This window comes from Brachycentrus maculatus, unplaced genomic scaffold (genome assembly GCF_059751285.1).
Source record: "Brachycentrus maculatus isolate JH-2025_06_01 unplaced genomic scaffold, ASM5975128v1 h1tg000253l, whole genome shotgun sequence".
Classification (NCBI taxonomy): Eukaryota; Metazoa; Arthropoda; class Insecta; order Trichoptera; family Brachycentridae; genus Brachycentrus; species Brachycentrus maculatus.
This window is the reverse complement of record NW_028281004.1, coordinates 412864-433284: the sequence shown is the minus strand read 5'-3', so window position 1 is coordinate 433284 and position 20421 is coordinate 412864. Positions and strand designations below refer to the sequence as shown.

The window sequence follows — 20421 nt, the reverse complement described above, 5'->3', positions numbered from 1 at the left end:
AAAAGCCCTGCTGGCTAATATCAACTGACTCTTTACGCGACTATTCAGACCAACAAAAGTAGCTCTTTCAGACCAAAAATGTTTGATTATTTATGCGGTAAAAGAAAAGCCCTGCTTGCAAATATCAACTGACTCTTTAAGCGGCTATTCGGACCAACAAAAGTAGCTCTTTCAGACCAAAAATGTTTTATTATTTGTGCGGTAAAAGAAAAGCCCTGCTGGCTAATATCAACTGACTCTTTAAGCGGCTATTCGGACCAACAAAAGTAGCTCTTTCAACCTAAAAAAGTTTGACTATTCGGGGTATAAAAGTAAACCCCTGACCCTTTAGACATCTCTAGATACATATTCGGGCCAGTAAAAATATTCTTTGAATCTAAAGAAGTTTGATTATTTGTGCCGTGAAAGAACAGCCCTGCTGGCTAATGTCAACTGACCCTTGATATAATTGATAATAATGACCATTTCGCATAATTGACGTACATTGCCATTTTTGTAAAATATTATAGGAAGCTTACAATATGTGCTACAGGAAGCTTACAAGTGTGTTGAGATGGTTTGGACATGTGGAGCGTATGAGTGAAGAAAGAACGGTTAAACAAATTTATGAGGCGAATGTAGTTGGAAAAAGAAGCAGAGGACGACCGAGGAAAACTTGGCACAATCAGGTATGTCAAATACTTGAAAGCGGCCGGGTCAGGAGTCGTAATAATCGTCGGGTATGTATGAGGAGATGCGTGAATGTAGAAGAGGCAAAGAATGTTTGCAAAGACAGAGTGGTGTGGCGTTCGATTCTCTCTGCCTACCCCTGCGGGAAGCGGCGTGATGGTTAGTTAGTTAGTTAGTTAGTTAGTTACAATATCTTTAATGTTCTTACTCAATCTTGAAGGATTGAATTTCTCAATTATTGTAGTAGAGATAAGATTAGCTCTAAATTTTCTAAAAATGCACAGATGGCATTTTTATAAAAGATGTCTTATACCACATGTAATGTACTGTATAAATGTATGTAATATGTACCTGGATTATTTTCTTCAACTTGAATTTTTACAATGTTCTTTATGAATATGAATTACTATTTCATATTATTTCAGTCTTACCACTTTTATATTATCATTAAAAATATATAAAGCTGTATTATAAAAAGAATAAGCATACCCTGCCTACCTCAGAACAGGTATCTCCAAATACCTAGTGAGGATAGACAGTGTCCAATAAAATAAAAAAATTATAAATAAATATATATATTATTTTTTGACATCTCATCAAAGATGAAGAAGAATATGGAAGTCTGGGCATTTACGGGGCTTACGACCGTCATAGGCTGGTTTAAGTGATCACTTTACACACGTGTAACATTCACCAATTCTACCCATTATTGACAACCACACTACTCAAATTCTTGGAAGTTCTATATATATGAACCAATTTAGAAACCTTGTTCATGAATCACTAGAACTTCACTAGAGACATCTATTGGTGAGATGTAAAGAAGCTTTTTATTAAGCAGAAACTCTTATATTAGTATGTGAGATCCGAATCCTAGATTATAATCACACACATGAGAAACGCCAGAAAATACCATTTTCATTTTTATTATTAAGCTTATAATTTGACCATATATATATATATATATTTATAAATATGTATAACTTAGGTACAAAATTATATTAAATAATAAACGCTGTTCTGCAGCACTGAACCTGAATATATAAATATTGTAAAATGTTCTTCACCCGTAAATTGTTTATTTTCAGGCACACTTGGGGTACCGTATTGACAACGAACTGCAGTGGAAGTGTGGGGGGTCTCTAATCAGCGAGAGATGGGTGCTGACCGCAGCTCATTGTCTGTGGTTTTTATACGGGTTCGTGCATTACAATCAATTTATAACTCATCAGATAAAGTGTCAATCAAAGTAAAAATATAATTTGCATTACAATCAATTTATAACTCATCAGATAAAGTGTCAATCAAAGTAAAAATATAATTTGCATTACAATCAATTTATAACTCATCAGATAAAGTGTCAATCAAAGTAAAAATATAATTTGCATTACAATCAATTTATAACTCATCAGATAATGTGTCAATCAAAGTAAAAATATAATTTGCATTACAATCAATTTATAACTCATCAGATAATGTGTCAATCAAAGTAAAAATATAATTTGCATTACAATCAATTTATAACTCATCAGATAAAGTGTCAATCAAAGTAAAAATATAATTTGCATTACAATCAATTTATAACTCATCAGATAAAGTGTCAATCAAAGTAAAAACATAATTTGCATTACAATCAATTTATAACTCATCAGATAAAGTGTCAATCAAAGTAAAAATATAATTTGCATTACAATCAATTTATAACTCATCAGATAAAGTGACAATTGAAGTTAAAATATAATTTGCATTACAATCAATTTATAACTCATCAGATAAAGTGTCAATCAAAGTAAAAATATAATTTGCATTACAATCAATTTATAACTCATCAGATAAAGTGTCAATCAAAGTAAAAATATAATTTGCATTACAATCAATTTATAACTCATCAGATAAAGTGTCAATCAAAGTAAAAATATAATTTGTATTACAATCAATTTATAACTCATCAGATAAAGTGTCAATCAAAGTCAAAATATAATTTGCATTACAATCAATTTATAACTCATCAGATAAAGTGTCAATCAAAGTCAAAATATAATTTGTGTTACAATCAATTTATAACTCATCAAATAAAGTGTCAATTGAAGTTAAAATACAATTTCCAAATTTTGAGCAGTGTGGTTCTCATGGTGGTAGAATGGTGGATTTACGTGTGTTTAAAATGAATACTTAAAACAGCCCTTGACAAGTCGTGAGCCCTGTATATTACCAGACTTCCATATTCTTCTTTATCTACGTCGAAATGTCAATATAAATAACTCCTTAGTGCAGAGACCCAGATTTGTGAACAATGATTTGGACACACTCAAAATATTGTATACGAAAATAAAACAACAAAAAATATTGTTAATATGAATATCAAATTTAAAATTTCATCAATGTACTTTATAGGATTTTTTTAACCTATAGTTTTAATAAAAAAGTATTTTTTTTACTTATTTTAACTATTTTTTTTTATTTACATAAATTTTATAGTTTCTTTTGATGCCCCATTCCATTATTTTGCCTTTGATCCATATTTTATTTTTACCTCTGACCTCCGTCGGCATCAAATCAAATATGTTTGGAACTATATGGTACATTGCAGTGTTGGACTCCCATATTCATTATTTTTTGACATCTCATCAAAGATGAAGAAGAATATGGAAGTCTGGGGCTGACGACCGTCATAGGCTGGTTTAAGTGATCACTTTACACACGTGTAACATTCACCAATTCTACCCATTATTGACAACCACACTACTCAAATTCTCGGAAGTTCAATATATATGAACCAATTTAGAAACCTTGTTCTTGAATCACTAGAACTTCACTAGAGACATCTATTGGTGAGATGTAAAGAAGCTTTTTATTATTCGTCCCATATTTATTGTTAATTCTTGGGACTATCAAACCTTCGTTATGGGTAAATCGTGTATCATGGTTGTGTAGAAGATTTCAATATTTTTGTCTAGTTTGTTGTTCAACGATGATACTCATCCACAATATTCCACGTACCGGCAGTAATTTTAAATGTTTATATATCAAGATAGGATTGTCCCTTTGATTATATAAATATATATATATATATATGACTTGGTACAATTTTTTGGGTACTTGCAACACTATTAGTTTGTCTACATTTGCTTGAATCACTCTAAGTTAGCTTGTGTACTACCCAGAATTTTACCGTCCAGCAGTCCGGTTTTGAAAAATGAAAGCGACTACGACAGTTTAGCGTGATGGAATTTACGCGCAACATGTTCTAGCACCGATCAAGAGCACCGACGATGAGTATCATCGTTGTTCAACGATGATACTCATCCACAATATTCCACATACCAGAAGTAGATTTAAATGTTTTTATATCAAGTTTGGATTGTCCCTTTTACTATATATAAGACTGGGTACAATTTTTTTGGTATTGCAGATTTTGAATCATTTTAAAATTTGTTTTCTTCGAATGTCCCATATCTTAATATGGATTCTACTAACGAACAGCAGTTTAAATAATGACTGTAGTTAAATATAAATGTACATTAAGCCATAGTTTTAACACACCTCGGACGGGAATGGTATTTCTACCCATTGGGTCGATTGATGCTTAAGAACGAAAAGGGTATTTTTACGTTCTACGACGGCCACATTTCAAAGGCAGAAAATATGGAATTATCCAATGGTTTTACATGAATATTATGTACCAATCTCTTTGTTAAGGTCTTAACTATATGTAAATAATTATGAATTCATGTTGCCAGCGGTCTGCAGGCGTAAAAAACACCCGACCTTAGGGCGTTTGTCCACTACACGGAATTACACTGAATTTTACCGTCGGGCACATCAGTTAGCGTTTTAAAACGATGATTGGCTTGGATTAGCTTGTGCTTTTGTCCATCTTTCTTCGAATCGGAGCTCTTGATCGGTGCGTGAACACGTTGCGCGTAAATTTGATTACACTAAACTGTCGTAGTCACTTTCATTTTTCAAAACTGGACTGCCGGACGGTAAAATTCCGGGTAGTGGACAAGCGCCCTTGGTGAGCTTGTGCACTACAGGGAATTTTACCATCCGGCAGTCCGGTTTTGAAAAATAAAAGCAACTACGACAGTTGAGCATGGTTGAATTTACATGCAACGTATTCACGTACCGATCAAGAGCACCGATCCGAAGAAAGATGGACAAAAGCACAAGCCAATCCAAGCTAATCATCGTTTTATCACGCTAACTGAAGTGCCGGATGATAAAATTCCATGTAGTGCACAAACACCCTTAGTGTATTAATATAAAAGTATTTATTTTGCCTATGGTTTTATTATGAAACATTTACTTCCGAAAGGATTCATTAATCACATTTATTTTCAGAGATTTAGAGTTCGTGAAACTTGGCAGGGATGGGAATGATCCCTCCAACTTATACAAGCCTGCGTCCTTGGTTCAACACCCAGGCCATGTGCAACGCATTAATGACAATAACGTCGGCTTAGTGCGGCTAGACCGAGAGTGAGTTATAACTTCTTCTATTTCTCATCTTGGTTATACTCCGACGAGTTTGGTCTCCATAGGGCCTCGTCCACCAGAACCACTTTTATGAGTTTATTAATGTAAACATGACTAGTTTCAAGAACTACAGATGTTCTCATCAATATGAAAAAAATTCAATTTATTTCAATTCAAACCCTTATCCACAACCCAATGGTGCATAGGGCACTGCATTATACAAACACAGTGTTATCTTGATCGTTAACACACGAAGGAAAGGTGATCAGCCCTCCGCTTCAGGTAATATTGAATAAATATTATAGTAAAAAAATCACCTATATTTATTTGAATCCCCCTGGGAATCGAACCCAGAACCTCCAGAACGATAGCCGAGCGTGCTGACCATTACACTACGGAGGCGGCAGATACTACAGATGAAAAAATGCAAACTATATTTTCAATAATTGTTATTCCACAATGTTAATGTCAAACGAATAAACAATAATATTTTGTAAATTATTTGCTCGTTTTACAGTGTAATATTTTCCCAATACATCCGTCCAGCGTGTCTCCATGTTGGGAATGCAATTCAAGATGAAAGGGTGATTGCAACTGGTTGGGGTATACCAAAACTGTTTGAGTCAGACAGCACTCTGCTTAATAAAGTAAGTTAATATCTGAAGCATTAATAACATATTCACTCAACAACTGGGTAAGATTTAAAGGGTCAGTAACATATTCACTAAAAAACCGGGGTAGATTAAATGCATCAATTACATATTCACTTAAATATTAGGGTAGATTTTAAGCATCAATAACAAATTTGCTCGAAAACTGGGGTGATTAAAACCTTGACTGCTATGTTGACTCGAAAACTGGGGTACATTTAATAATATTCACTCAAAATTTAAGATAGATTTAAAGTCTCAGTAACATATTCACTTAAAACCTGGTAGATTTAAAGGCTCAATTACATATAAGTCGACAACTAGGGTAGATTCAAAGCCTTGATAACTTATTCTTTCGACAACTAGGGTAGATTTAAACCCTCAATAACGTATTCACTCAAAAACTGGGGTAGATTTAAAACCTCGATAACATATTCACTCAAAAACGTGACTAATTCTATAAAAAATGTGACCAATGTGAATGACCCTATTGAAATGAATAATATCATCAAACATCAAATAAAATAACAGATACCCGCTGACAATGGAATTACAGGTTCGAAAAAAAATGTTTTGTTAAAAATCGGTTATGGAATGATTGTAACCCTTATCCGCATCCCAATGATGCATACGGCATTGTATCATATAAACACAGTGTTATCTTGGTTGTTAACACATGAAGGAAAGGTGATCAGCCCTCCGCTTCAAGTACCAGTCCAGGGTAATATTGAATAAATATTAGAGTGAAAAAATTACTTATATTTTTTTGAACCCCCCCTGGGAATCGAACCCGGGACCTCCAGAACAATAGCCGAGCGTGCTGACCATTACACTATGGAGGCGGACAAACCCACTTTACCACTTGAGTTATATTTATTTTATTATTTACGAGTAGTTTCGGAAGCTATGCTTAACTCTGTTCAGCGTTTAGTGTAAAAAACTTTGTTGCGTTTTAGTGTTTAGCTTAGCTATATTTAGACCTGAAGATGGAAGCAAAGCTTAACAAATATTTTTCTCATACAATTTTATCATGCCTTACCACAAAGTGAATGCCGAAACAACAAATAAAATATTGTACAAAGACATGATGATTGAGTTATTTATTTTTATTTTTCAGGTGGTTCTGGAGAAATTTACTCATGCCGAGTGTTCGGCAGCTTTTCCTCCCATGAGGTTGACAAAAAATATTATACAAAATGCCACACAAATGTGCTACGGAGATAGAATTGGTTCTAAAGACACTTGTCCGGTAATGTATATAATTCATATGTATATGTATGGTAATGTATATAATGTATATAATTCACATGTTAGCCAATGCTTTTGAAAGTAAAGATTTATTTAATATATTGTTTTCCACCTTGAAGTCTGCACTTTCTCAGCATTTCTTCTTCATGTTATAATGGATAAATTTAAATGTTGTGTTTCACTCTCTCTCGCTGCTCGCTGATAGTGTGTGAAGGAGACGGGTATTTACCAGTGCTTACCTTTTGTTATTTTATTATTATTTTATGTTCAAGACTTTTTGTTTCTCTATTAGTGTATTCATTAGTGTATTTTTATACTGTATATATGTATTAAAGGCATTAAATTCAATAAATAAATAAATACTACCCCTCCCCTTTCACTTATTGGTACCTACTTAATCCATGCCATAGTTATAGCAAATAAAACCCTATCAGCGAAAGCTAAACTGGCCAGTACACAATGGTGTCCTAGTTCCAACCCTGATGTATGGAAGCGAAACATGGAGTTGGCAATGAAAGTAGACTGAATGCAGTTTAAATGCGTTCTCTCAGTGCAGCAAAACTTGTATGGTAGATGTTTGAATGGTGAGGAATGAAGTGATAAGGAATGAATGCAAGGTTGAGATAAGCATTATCCATTAAATTATGTATCCACTAAACTAGAACTTCGTTTTTAACCTTATTCTCCTGTTCTCCTGAGGAGAAAAGAACCAATAACAAAATGGTTAAAAACCAAGTTCTAGTTTTATTTTCAAAAAAACTTAATGTTTATTTGCCTAAATATCGCTCACTCCTTTCAAGAACGTCACAAATCAAAAAACTTTATTTTTCAGGAGAACGTTTTTAAAGTTCAAAAATATAATACAATGTTTAAAAATAAATATCAAGCCACTTATTGAACTTTTTACTGTGCAACAGATCTTTTTAGGTAAAACCTGAAGGTTTTTTCTCCATTTGAAAAATATTTAGTATATTTAGAAAAATAATTAAACAATACCTTTTATTAAAAATGCAAAAACAACACTTTCTGCCATGTACCAGGTAAATATTAAGTTAAAATATGCCTATTTTGCTGAGATATAGTACATTATTTGGGCATTCTAAAAACATGCACAACTGAAAATTGTCGATTTTTGATTTATGACGTTCTTGAGAGGAGTGAGCGATATAATAAACACCGATTTTCAGAACTGAATTGATCTGATTATGAATGCCTTCATTGAATAAATAAATTAAAAAACCAAAATTAATTTTTATCATAATCTGTTTCCAGGGGGACTCTGGAGGCCCCATACAGATATACAATGGTCAGAATGTAGACTGTACTTATCTTATCGTCGGAATCACGTCTTTTGGCAAAAGTTGCGGAACACCCTATATCCCGAGTGTCTACACCAGAGTGTCTGCATATATACCCTGGATAGAGAGTATCGTGTGGCCTTCGCTTGATGGGATTGTTGGTCCCGTCTCTACGGACGACCGCAGTAATAAAGAGTATGAACCGGCTGTGAAAACTTTCCCTTCGACGTCAGACTCTCAAGAACTTCCTATTTGGGACTAGCCCAACATTTTTACTGGATTTAAGAACTTATATGTGTGTATTTAGAAACTTGTATTTATTTAGATTGGCAGTGACTTTTAAATGCTTTAAATGTAAAAAGTAAGCTTTTAAATGTAAATTCACAGTAAAATCGAGATACAATTTTATATTGTTTCACAGTTTCAATAAATTTCGCAACTTAGTTAAACAAAAATTGCTTAGTAAGAGCAGATCTGTCAGGAAGCCTAGATGCTTCTGTATCAGATCTGGGCATGCGGTGGGACAGCTTTCAATATGGGTGTATTCTGTGATCCTGTTCAAAGTTGACCGTTTTGATGAAAAATCCATGCAAATCAAACAGATTTTGTTAATTCTACTAATGTGCAAAGGCAAAAAGCCGCAAGTTAAAAACAATAGTTTTGAGATAAACGAGTTTAAAAGTTAACTTAAAGTGATGTTTTTTGCCAATACATGTATCAAATTAATACAATTTTGCGGCTATTTGGATAATGAATATCTCGGTAAAGAAAAGAGCAAAATCTGTGATTGTACATATCGCTCACTCCTTTCAAGAACGTAAAAAATCAAAAAACTTGATTTTTCAGGAGAATGTTTTAAAAGTTTGAAAATATAATATAATGTATTAAAAATAGATATCAAGCCACTTATTGAACTTTTTACTATGCAAAATATTTTTTTAGGTAAAACTTGAAGGTTTTTTCAACATTTGAAAAATATTTATAATATCAAAAAAAAATAGATTAAACAATACCTTTTCTTCAAAATGCAAAAACAACACTTTCTGCCCTATAGCGGGTAAATATTAAGTTAAAAATATGCTGCTTTTGCTGGGATATAGTACATTTTCTGGGCATTCCGAAAACATGCACAACTGAAAATTGACGATTTTTTATTTATGACGTTCTTGAAAGGAGTGAGCGATATATGATAGAGGCCAGTTATAAGAATGCTTTGAGCCGTGTTATGCCAAACAGCCACAACATGAGTTACGGCTAGTTGCCTTTACACATTAATCTAGCATCATGCACTTTTTCTCTCTGAAAATAATAATGCTTAATGCATGCAATATATAAAGGTATGAAAATAATTAAAAACTGTCAAATAATGACAAATCGAACAGTGACTTTCTTTTACTGTTATTTTTATGTTAAAAATTCAGTGAGTTACTATCACTCATCAATTTTAAAATAAAACCGATCCGGCACACATGACAACATAATATTTTTCAGTGTAGCCATTCGAAAACTAACTGCCATATCGCTCACTCCTTTCAACAACGTCAAATATCAAAAAAATTGATTTTTCAGGAGATCGTTTTTAATGTTTAAGAACATAATAAAATATATTGAAAATAAATATCAACCCACTTATTGAACTTTTTACTGTGCAACAGATATTTTTAGGTAAAACCTGAAGGTTCTTTCTCCATTTGAAAAATATTTAATATAGGTATTTAAAAAAGTAATTAAACAATACCTTTTCTTCAAAATGCAAAAACTACACTTTTTGCCCTGTAGCGGGTAAATATTAAGTTAAAAATATGCCGTTTTTGCTGGGATATAGTACATTTTCTGGGCATTCCGAAAACATGCACAACTGAAAATTGACGATTTTTGAATTATGACGTTCTTGAAAGGAGTGAGAGATATGTTCTCTCCTATTTCGAGAATTCTAAGATATGGCAATAATTACGGGCCATTGGTAGATATTTTTAGTACATCAATAAACATCTTTAAGTCAAAATTTACAGAGCACTTTTTGGATCTCTTGGTAAGAATTTTATTTTGATTATTAGATTCCGTAATTTGTACCAGTTTTTTTAACCTTTTTTATTTTTTCACCAAGTTTTGCATTTGTTTTATTACTTATACTTATCATTTCGATTTTCATTATTGTTATTTTTATTTTGTATTATTTATTATTATTTTCTATGTAATCTTTCTTAACACATTGTAGTCGGGCGCTTCGAACAATAGACTCTAGCCTAAAGCGAGTGTTTTTCGCGATTGGCGCAAAAATATATCGCTTTCTTAAAATTGACACAATTTCTAAACCAAATAATATTTTCGATTGAAATTTTCAAAGAAATCATATATGACATTTGATCATCAAAAATAAATTATAATCATATTTTTTAATTAAGTATTCCGTATTTCACAATTTTAGAAGCATTGTAAACTATAAAAAATAGTCTTCCCCTCCGAGGTATCATTCCCTATACAATGCTAATATATTCAAATAATAACACACCAAACAGTAAACAAAACAGTGCGAGCGATATGAAAAATAGTCCAATACGTGAAATGGCTCAAACTAAACTTGAGATTGAGATCGCATAAAAACTCTAGATTTCTGGGGATGCCTTTACAAGCGACACACTAGCCAATCTGGACAAGACATCTCAAATAACGTCAACAGACTATCGCCTAGCACCCAGGTAGCAGATTACCCTTCAACGCGTTTTATTTCACGCTGATAACAAGCCCGTATATTGCCGTTTCCCGCCGATAACCGACAGTTGACAAAAACGGCATTTGCCGTGTCCCGCAGTTGACCGACAGTCCGCGAAAAACGGCAAATGCCATGTCCCGACGACAACGTGTTAATTTCTAATTTTTATGTTATTTTTTGTAAAAGGCAGTAATGCCGTAAAGAAATAAATAAATAATATTTTCTTTCAATTTAACGAAATAAATTGCAAATTTAATTACGAATACCTGCTATCCATGTTGTTCACAATATTTTGAATGTGTCCAAATTTTAACCACCTAAATTATAAATATATATAAATAAAACTTTCAAGGGTAATCGTGGTGATTTATTTATTTGTAATAATTCATATTTATAAATAAATTATAAAAAAATATAAGCCTTTTTTTATTTGTCATATATTAAAAAGGACCCAGAAAATCTTGGTCACAACTGTCGTCAAGAAAAGGCGATTCAGTTGGCTTGGCCATGTACTCCGCATGTCTCCTGAGAGCCTTAATCAAGCTTGCCTCTTTTACAAGGCATCAGGCTCGCGCCGCCCAGGACGACCACTGCTGACAATTTGTCGGCAGTTCTCGTCAGAACTTCGGGACGCAAATCTGATTTGGGAGGATGGCAGCCGACAGAAAAGCCTGGATACAGTTTGTGGACTTCATATGCTTCACCTAGGGAGCGGATATGGTTTAATAATAATAATATATCAAAAGAAAACCTGCCTCATGAAACTGGAAAATACGGATTGTCATTTATTTCAGTTTTGGTTCAAAGAAATCCATACTTTTTTTTAAATGAATTGATTTATTTATCTTTTGCTAGGTAAATATGACTATGTATTTAAGTTTACAAATACCATTCAACAACATTATCAAATACCAAATATTAACACATTGTTGTCGGGCGGTTTTTTCATCAACCCCAACCCTAATTATACTCGGACAGTCTGCCGCCCGACCCTCAGTATACTAATCACAAGTAAACACAACACCCAAGTCCCATCTATACAATGTTTTTTCATGTCTTTCGCGCTCTACCAAAAGTAAGCAAATAGGACACTTATAAGCATCTTGCTCTCTACCAACAGTATGTAAAAGATGCTTTGAAGCGTTTCCCACAAACAATGTGCTTAATATATGCACACACGTGTCACTATATATTTTAATAAATTCTTAGTGGTGGTCGAATAAATCAATGAAAAAATTCATACTCTCAATAGCACCAAAATTTCTTCTGAACTCAAAAATTTACAGCACATCATTACCCCCTCCTGTACTTCATTCAGTAGCATTCTTCATAGACAAATATTATCCCGCTAAGGTTGGCATATAATTTTGATTGTTGGGTAATTATATCCAAAATTAAACACGGTTAATGGATTAAATTCTGCTTTACAACATTTTGAGTGTGTCCAAATACTTGTTCACAAAATCTGGATTATCTCCAATTACAGGAGTTGTTTTCTAAATTGGTTCATGCATATAAATAGAACTTTTGAGAATTTGAGTAGTGTGGTTGTCAATAATGGGTAGAATTGGTGAATGTTACACGTGTGTAAAGTGATCACTTAAACCAGCCGATGACGGTCGTCAGCCCCGTGAATGCCCAGACTTCTATATTCTTCTTCATCTTTGATGAGATGACAAAAAATAATATGAATTCTACTTTATTTACATATATGATATGTGACGCGTTTCGTCTAATTAGGACTCACTCAGAGTGTTTGATAATGTCTTAATAAGATGAAACGCATCACATATCATATAAGTAAATAAAGCCTTGTCCGCCTCCGTAGTGTAACGGTCAGCATGCTGGGCTACCGTACTGGAGGTCCCGGGATCGATTCCCAGGGGGGGGGGGTCAAATTAATATACGTGATTTTTTCACTCTTATATTTATTCAATATTACCCTGGACTGGTACCTGAAGCGGAGGGTTGATCACCTTTCTTTCATGTGTTATCGATCAAGATAACACTGCGTTTATATGATGCAGTGCCCTATGCACCATTGGGGTGCGGATAAGGGTTTAAAAAAAAAAATAATATAGCAGAATTCAATCCATTAACTGTGTTTAATTTTGGATATATTACCCAACAATTCAATATGGAATTCTACCAACTCTCTGCAGTTACAATAAATATATAATTTTAAAATAATTTTAAAATAAAGAGCAATTACATATATTGTTGTCGAAAAATACACCAATTTTAATGATCGCAAAATATTCACATTGTCAAAATGATATTCAGTATGTATTTTTCTCTCCGATAATATCTTTTTAATTATATTCCTACAAGAGAAGCATCGTTATTTTAAACTGTGAGTGAGTGATTGACCCTTTCTGATCCAATTTCGAATCTCATTCGACATAGATTTTTTGCCCTCAGGTCCCATGTCGATTGTTATTCGATATTGTTTTCATTATTAGCATTATTTATTTAAATTCCAAGCTCACATTTTTGTCACTCGTGTCTATTACAACAGTATATATGGGAGCAGAGGACAATTTTTTTTCCAATTGGAATGTCAATGTCTACGTAGTTTTTTTTTTTAATTTTGGGGGACCGGAAAGGGTTAATAAATAGTGCTATTTACCAAGTAAAAGCCAAGTGTATAATGGATAGATATCAGCACAAAGTAGAGGGAGAATCAATCAATGAAAAAATACATACTTCTCTATAACACCAAGTTTCTTCTTAACTCCTATGATTTTCAGCACACCATTTACCCCCTCCTGTACCTTATTCCGCCTCCCTGGTGTTATGGTCAGCGTATTTAGCTACCGTGCTGGAGGTCCTAGGTTCGATTCCCAAGGGGGGTGAGAGTAAATATTAGTGATTTTACACTCTGATATTTATTTAATATTACTCTGGACTGGTCCCTGAAGTGCAGGAGTGATCACCTTGCCTTCATATAATTAACGATCAAGATAACATTGCGTCAGTACGATGCAGTGCCTTATGCACCATTGGGTGCGGATATGGGTTAGAAGTACTTAATTCAGTGGCATTCCTCATTATCAAATATTATCCTGCTAAGGTTGGCATATAATTTTAAAATAATTGTAACGTATAGAGCAATTACATATATTGTTGTAGAAAAATATGTTAATTTTAATGATCGCAAAATATTCACATTGTCAAAATGATATTCAGTTTGTATTTTTCTCTCTGATAATATCTTTTTAATTATATTTCCACAAGAGAAGCATCGTAATTTTAAACTGTGAGTGGGTGATTAACCCTTACTGGTCCAATGTCGAATCACATTCGACATACATTTTTTAATCTTAGGTCCCATGTCGGATGTTATTCGAAATTTTTTTCATCATTAGTATTATTTGTTTAAATTCCAAGCTTACATTTTTGCCACTCGTATCTATTACAACCGTATGTGGAGCAGAGGACAAAAGATTTTTTGCCAATTGTAACTGTCTACCTAGATTTTATTTTTAATTTTGGGGACCGGAAAGGGTTCAATTTTGGTAGACTAAAATGTATCTGAGGAGTAGGCTCTTGCCGACCGAATTATATTTGATGAATGAGTTCTTGCCCACTAAACTGTATTTGAGGAATGAGTTCTTGTCGACTAAACAGTATTTGAAGAGTAAGTTCTAGCCGACCAACGTATATCTGAGAAGTGAATTCTAGCAGACCAAAAGAGGTGAATTCTTGCCAAGCAAACTGTATCTGAGGAGTAAGTTTTTCCCAACCAAACTGTATTTGAAAAGTGAGTTCTTGCCAACCAAACTGTATGTGAGGAGTGAGTTCATGCCGACGAAACTGTATTCAAGGAGTGAGTTCTTCCCAACTAAACTGTATCTAAAAAATGAGTTCTAGCAGACTCAAAGGAGTGAATTCTTGCCAACTAAACTGTATTTGAGGAGTGAGTTCTTGCCAACCAAACTGTATTTGAGGAGTGAGTTCTTGCCAACTAAACTGTATTTGAGGAGTGAGTTCTTGCCTACTAAACTGTATCCGAGATGTAAGTTCCAGCAGACCAAACTGTATTTGAGTTTTTATTTTATATCTTTTTTTATTTTTAATACATTATTCCCTAGTGACAAATAACACAACTACATTGTTCTTATTCTGAATGTCATTACTGTCGGGCTAGAAATTTTAGCATAATGTGTTCATTTCTCTGTCAGTACATTATTGAACATACAAAATGATTTTGAGCAAAGTCGTCCCACATTTCATATTAATTATTTCCATTTCAAGTGCTCAGGGACGGTGGGATAAGGCCTACAATGTGAGCAGGATGCTACCACAATGTAAGGATTTCTTTCATTTTTATGGTATTCTTCTTCTGACCCTTATTTGCACCCGGTAGTGCATAAGGCACTGCATCTCATGGACACTGTGTTATGGAGATTGTTAATTAGGTGAAAGCATGTTAACAGTCATGTACATGAGGCACCAGTTTAGGGGGATATTTAATACTTATAATATTAGAGTGAAAAACTGAAGTGAAAAACTTTATTTTATCGCTACAAAATGAACGACCAAAATCTGATGCAAGCATCGAATGTTAGGGATCTGGGCGTTAGATTTGTGAGCACCCTGACATTTCACGATCATATAGAGGCAGTCAGTGGTAATGCATTGAAAATGCTAGGATTTGTTCTGCGTACTGCCAGGGTTTTCCAAAATACCTGCGTGCTGAGAACTCTTTATAACTCCTTGGTACGAAGTAGACTCGAGAGTGGCTCCATAATTTGGGGGCCACACGAGCTTAAGTACTCTCTTATGGTATAGAAAGTCCAAAAGAAGTTTTTGAGGTATCTCTACATGAGAGAGTACGGCTATTATCCTTGGCTCTACCCGACCCAGTTTTCCAGGATATGCTTGGCTACAAAAGTTTAGAGACTAGAAGGAATGTGTATTTGATTACGCATTTTTATCCATTGTTGCGCGGTATGATCGATAATCCTGAAATTATCCGGAGCATTAGTCTGTATGTTCCCGATAGTTACCTAAGACAGCGTCGGCATAGATTGTTTCACATTCCTATACACAGGACCAACCTGCCGATGGTTATGCCTGAAGGAAGAGCTACCGCTATGTTGAACAATATCACATTGGATATTGATCTGTTCCATGTGTCCGAAGGAGTTTTCCGAAGCGGGATTCTTCTACACCTTTAAGTCTTCTTGCTTACTTTTAATATATACGCCTTGAATATTGTTTGTTATGTATATATTATTTTTTTGTTGAATAAATTGTTGAAATTGTTGTTAAAAAAAATAAAAATCACTTATATTTATTTTGACCTCCTGGGAATCAAACTCGGGACGGTACGGTAGCCAAACGCGTAAAACACTGCGCTATGAAGGTAGACTACACTATGGTATTACTAGTAGAGTATTTTTTAATTATTTCAATTTTTTATTATCAAATAAATCACTCAAGACTCTAAGAAGCATATCTGGCAAGAGTCTAAGAGACAGAATAAGAAACACCAGGATAAGGGAAATATGCGAGATCGAAGATGTCGTTAGGTGGGGAAGGCAACAAAGGAGACAATGGTAAGCACATGTCGCTCACTCCTTTCAACGACGTCATATATCAAAAATCATAAATTTTCAGTTGTTCATATTTTTGGAATACCCATAAAATGTACTTTATCAATTCAATTTATTCAATAATTAATAAACACATGACTAACTTTTAAATTACAAAGATATTAATATAAATTAAGGTACAAAATGTAAAAAGACTCATGTCAAAGTAGTAGAAGAATCCTGCTTCAAAATACCCCCTTAGACACATCGGCTGTCCAAACTTAAAACACAGTAAGGGACATTTTTTTGTAGCACGTTTTTTTTTGCATTTTTGGACTAAGTAGAATGTACTTATTCCAAAAATGCAAAAAAACCTTCTACAAAAAATGTCCCTTACTGTGTTTTGAGTTTGGACTGCCGACATGGTACAGATCAATATCCCGCATGATATTGTTCAGCATAGCTGTAGATTTTCCCACAGGCGTAACCATTGGCAGGTTGGTCCTGTATAAAGAAATGCAAAACAATATATGCCGACGCTGTCTTGGGTAACTATCGGGAACATATAGACCAATGCTCCGCATAATTTTAAATATTGTATAAAATATTTCAGGTTCTCTGGAGTCCTTGGATGCATCATTTCCATCCACAGCCACCGACGTTCTGCAGCTCTTGCTGTTCCACTCATCTCATAAAGTCGCCCACACCGCATACAACATCAGCTCGGCCCCACAGCTATTGAAGGATGAACACTTCAACAAGGACTACAGAACTGTCCTGTTTGCCCACGGATACAGGACTCTGCCGGACTCCGACAAGTCCATGATCGTGTTGTCGGCTTACCTCGCACAACAGTATAATGTCATCGCCCTAAATAGCTACTCTATGTTAAACAATGTTTACCCAAGGTAAAATCCATTTATACAGCATCTCTATCCCATCAAGCATATCTTACCCTATCCGCACCCAATGGTGCATAGGGCACTGCATCATATTGACGCAGTGTATCTTGATTGTTACTTACATGAAGGCAAGGTGATTACTCTTGCTCTTCAGGGTAATATCAAATAAATATTAGAGTGTAAAATTCTTTGTCTGCCTCCGTGGTGTAGTGGTTAGCGTGTTTAGCTACCGTGCTGGAGGTCCTGGGTTTGATTGCCAGGGAGGGGTGAAAATAAATATTACTGATTAAACAGTCTAATATTTATTTGATGTTATCCTCATGCATATACCAGTACTTTATCTACAAATAAGAAGTAAAGTTTACACACTTTTGAGATCTCAAATTAGGGTTTAAGTAAAGAATGTATTATTTACCCAATTTTTTTTATGTGTTCATCTTTTTGAGACTGTTCTCTAGCAAGTTTTTCCCTCACATTTTACTGCCTCTACTTTTCTTATTATTCCAGGTAATTATATTCCTCAAATAAGGATAGAATCTTTGGGAAGACCCAGTGTGTGGTATATTGTGCGGGAAGCCAGAATAGGATATTTAAAAGAAATGCTTACTTACAGTTTGTTTATTGATATATGTTCTTACACTTTAATTACTATTGATATTAACTTATTATAATTTATCTAATTGATTATGGAACTTTGGATTAAACATGAAGCTAAAATATACGTCCTTTAGCAATCGAGCGATGGCAGGCGATTCTCGCTGGCGCGCTCCGGTTGGCCGCTTTTGTTGAATCCGCTCGGGTTGCCAACTTGGTAGTAGCAGTAGTTCAGTGTTACCAACTTGGTAGTAGTAGTAGCTACCCGCCTACAAATCCTTAAGGCCCAACATATGTGGAATTGCAACTTAATTTTTTTTAACCCGGGTAACATTTGTGTGTTTTATATAAGTAATTTATTATTAGATTAAAACCAATATTTTTAGCTTTTCCACTTTTTTATTTGACCAGCGACCGGGTTTCGTCGTTACCGACATCATCAGACTGGTCGCTGGTCAAATAAAAAAGTGGAAAAGCTAAAAATATTGGTTTTAATCTAATAATAAATTAAAAATGCAATTCCATCACGAAGTGTCAGTGGATAATATAAATCTTTTATATAAGTGATTTTTTAAAAATGCAATTCCATCACGAAGTGTCAGTGGATAATATAAATCTTTTATATAAGTGATTTTTTCACTCTCATATTTATTCCATATTACCCTGGACTAGTACCTGAAGCAGAGGGCTGATCACCTTTCCTTCATGTGCTAACGATCAAGATAACACTGCGTTTATATGATGCAGTGCCCTATGCACCATTGGGGTGCATATAAGGGTTTGAAGAATATTTGTTGTTATTGTTTTTTTTTCTTTAAGTATTTTCATCAAAGTAAATATATAGATTTAAAAAAGAAAAGAGTTTTTGAAAGGTAAGGAGTTGAAAAAATAAAAAATATATTTTTTCAAAGGTATATTCTAAAAACAAACAAAAAAATTCAATTTACATTTTTTTTTAAATCGGGGGCAAAGTGACAACCGGCTCTCAGCGCAGCCGGAAGGATGCTTAAAGAATTCTAATATTGCAAATAAGGTCTTATTGTCATTGATTTATCTTTATTTTCAGAAGTGCTAGAGCAGCATATCACATTGGCAATCGATTATCAAACGCCTTATCGGAAATGTTCAAAGCCGGACTTGACGCGAGTACTCTGGATCTTGTAGGACACAGTTTGGGAGGGCAAATACTGGGCTTCGCTGGCAAGGCATTCTACAAAGTAACTGGCAACAAGCTCCCCCATATAGTCGCTCTAGACCCGGCCGGACCGTGCTTCTACGAAGAAAACAGCAAAGACAAAATTGACAGATCTGACGCAGACTTTGTGCAAGTTGTGCACACAAACGTCGAAGGATTCGGATTGGCCGATGCTGTGGGACACATAGACTTCTATTTCAACGGCGGCAGAAGACAACCCTTCGAGTTTACTGACTTTTCAGTGTGCTGCATCGATTACAGCCATGCCAAAGTACTTCAGTATTGGAAAGCTGCCGTTTTGAATCCTACAGGTGTGGCATTGTAAAATATTCAATCTGAACTCTTACAATTTTAAATTAAATTATTAGGATATATTTGCATTTTTAAGCATAGATATTATTCTTCAAACCCTTATCGGCACCCCAATGGTGCACTGCACCCTTAGCGCACTGCATCATTTAAACACAGTGTTATCTGATCGTCAACACATGAAGGAAATGTGATCAGCCCTCCGCTTCAGGTACCAGTCCAGGGTAGCTAAACACGCTAACCATTACACCACGGAGGCGGACAAGCATAGAAATAACACCATGAAATACACCTGTCATTGACAATAAAAACAAAGCCTCAACCAGATACAATGTTTCTTGAATGTTGATAAGTGAATCAGAAAAAGCAGTTATATTAATAAATATAAAAGTAAATAAGTGATTAATAATTTTATATGGCCAGCCGCATAAATTTTGTGCTTGCCAAAACACGGCATTTATTCGAAGAGAGAGAGAGAGAGAGAAGTAACACGAAATAAATTATTTTCTAGTCTTCTTTTGACCTTTTGCAATATGTTTTTTGTCCTTAAGCACCTTAATTTCCTTATACAAATTGTAATTTTTTACCCTTCAATACTGCAAACTCTTATATTACCTAAAAACTGAATTTATTTCAATGTTATTGTAATCATTGCAGGATTCGTGGGTACACAATGTAACAATGTTACTGAGGCTCTCGCTGAAAACTGCTATGGACCTGATAAAGTTACAATGGGACCGGCCATAGACACTAGCAAACGAGGAATCTTCTCTATTACAACTCAACGATTCTATCCTTATTACATCAAAGAAGAAAATAGATAA

At 34.4% G+C, this 20421-nt stretch overlaps 2 protein-coding genes across 3 annotated transcripts in view; both read left to right on the top strand.

The window, feature by feature from the left end:
- The window catches only part of LOC148306108 (transmembrane protease serine 9-like), a 30072-nt gene extending 18658 nt beyond the window's left edge, over window positions 1-11414 (top strand). For both annotated transcript variants that reach the window (XM_088265629.1, XM_088265628.1), the window contains exons 13-17: window positions 1758-1867; window positions 5014-5151; window positions 5666-5795; window positions 6916-7047; window positions 8319-11414. In XM_088265629.1, coding sequence (XP_088121755.1) covers window positions 1758-1867; window positions 5014-5151; window positions 5666-5795; window positions 6916-7047; window positions 8319-8606 — 798 coding nt within the window. In that variant the 3' untranslated portion in view covers window positions 8607-11414. The remainder of the gene's footprint in view (window positions 1-1757; window positions 1868-5013; window positions 5152-5665; window positions 5796-6915; window positions 7048-8318) is intronic.
- Window positions 11415-17019: 5605 nt separating this feature from the next.
- Window positions 17020-20421, top strand: LOC148306107 (pancreatic lipase-related protein 2-like). The gene is made up of 4 exons (XM_088265626.1): window positions 17020-17080; window positions 17211-17505; window positions 19160-19599; window positions 20255-20421. Exons 1-4 carry the CDS (start codon window positions 17020-17022, stop codon window positions 20419-20421), a joined length of 963 nt encoding a protein of 320 aa, XP_088121752.1.

Coding starts and splice junctions, on each gene's coding strand:
- LOC148306107 (XM_088265626.1), top strand. CDS start 17,020: ATGGTACAGATCAATATCCCGCATGATATTGTTCAGCATAGCTGTAGA. Junction 17,506..19,159: donor TTAAACAATGTTTACCCAAG/GTAAAATCCATT, acceptor CTTTATTTTCAG/AAGTGCTAGAGCAGCATATC. Junction 19,600..20,254: donor TGCCGTTTTGAATCCTACAG/GTGTGGCATTGT, acceptor TAATCATTGCAG/GATTCGTGGGTACACAATGT.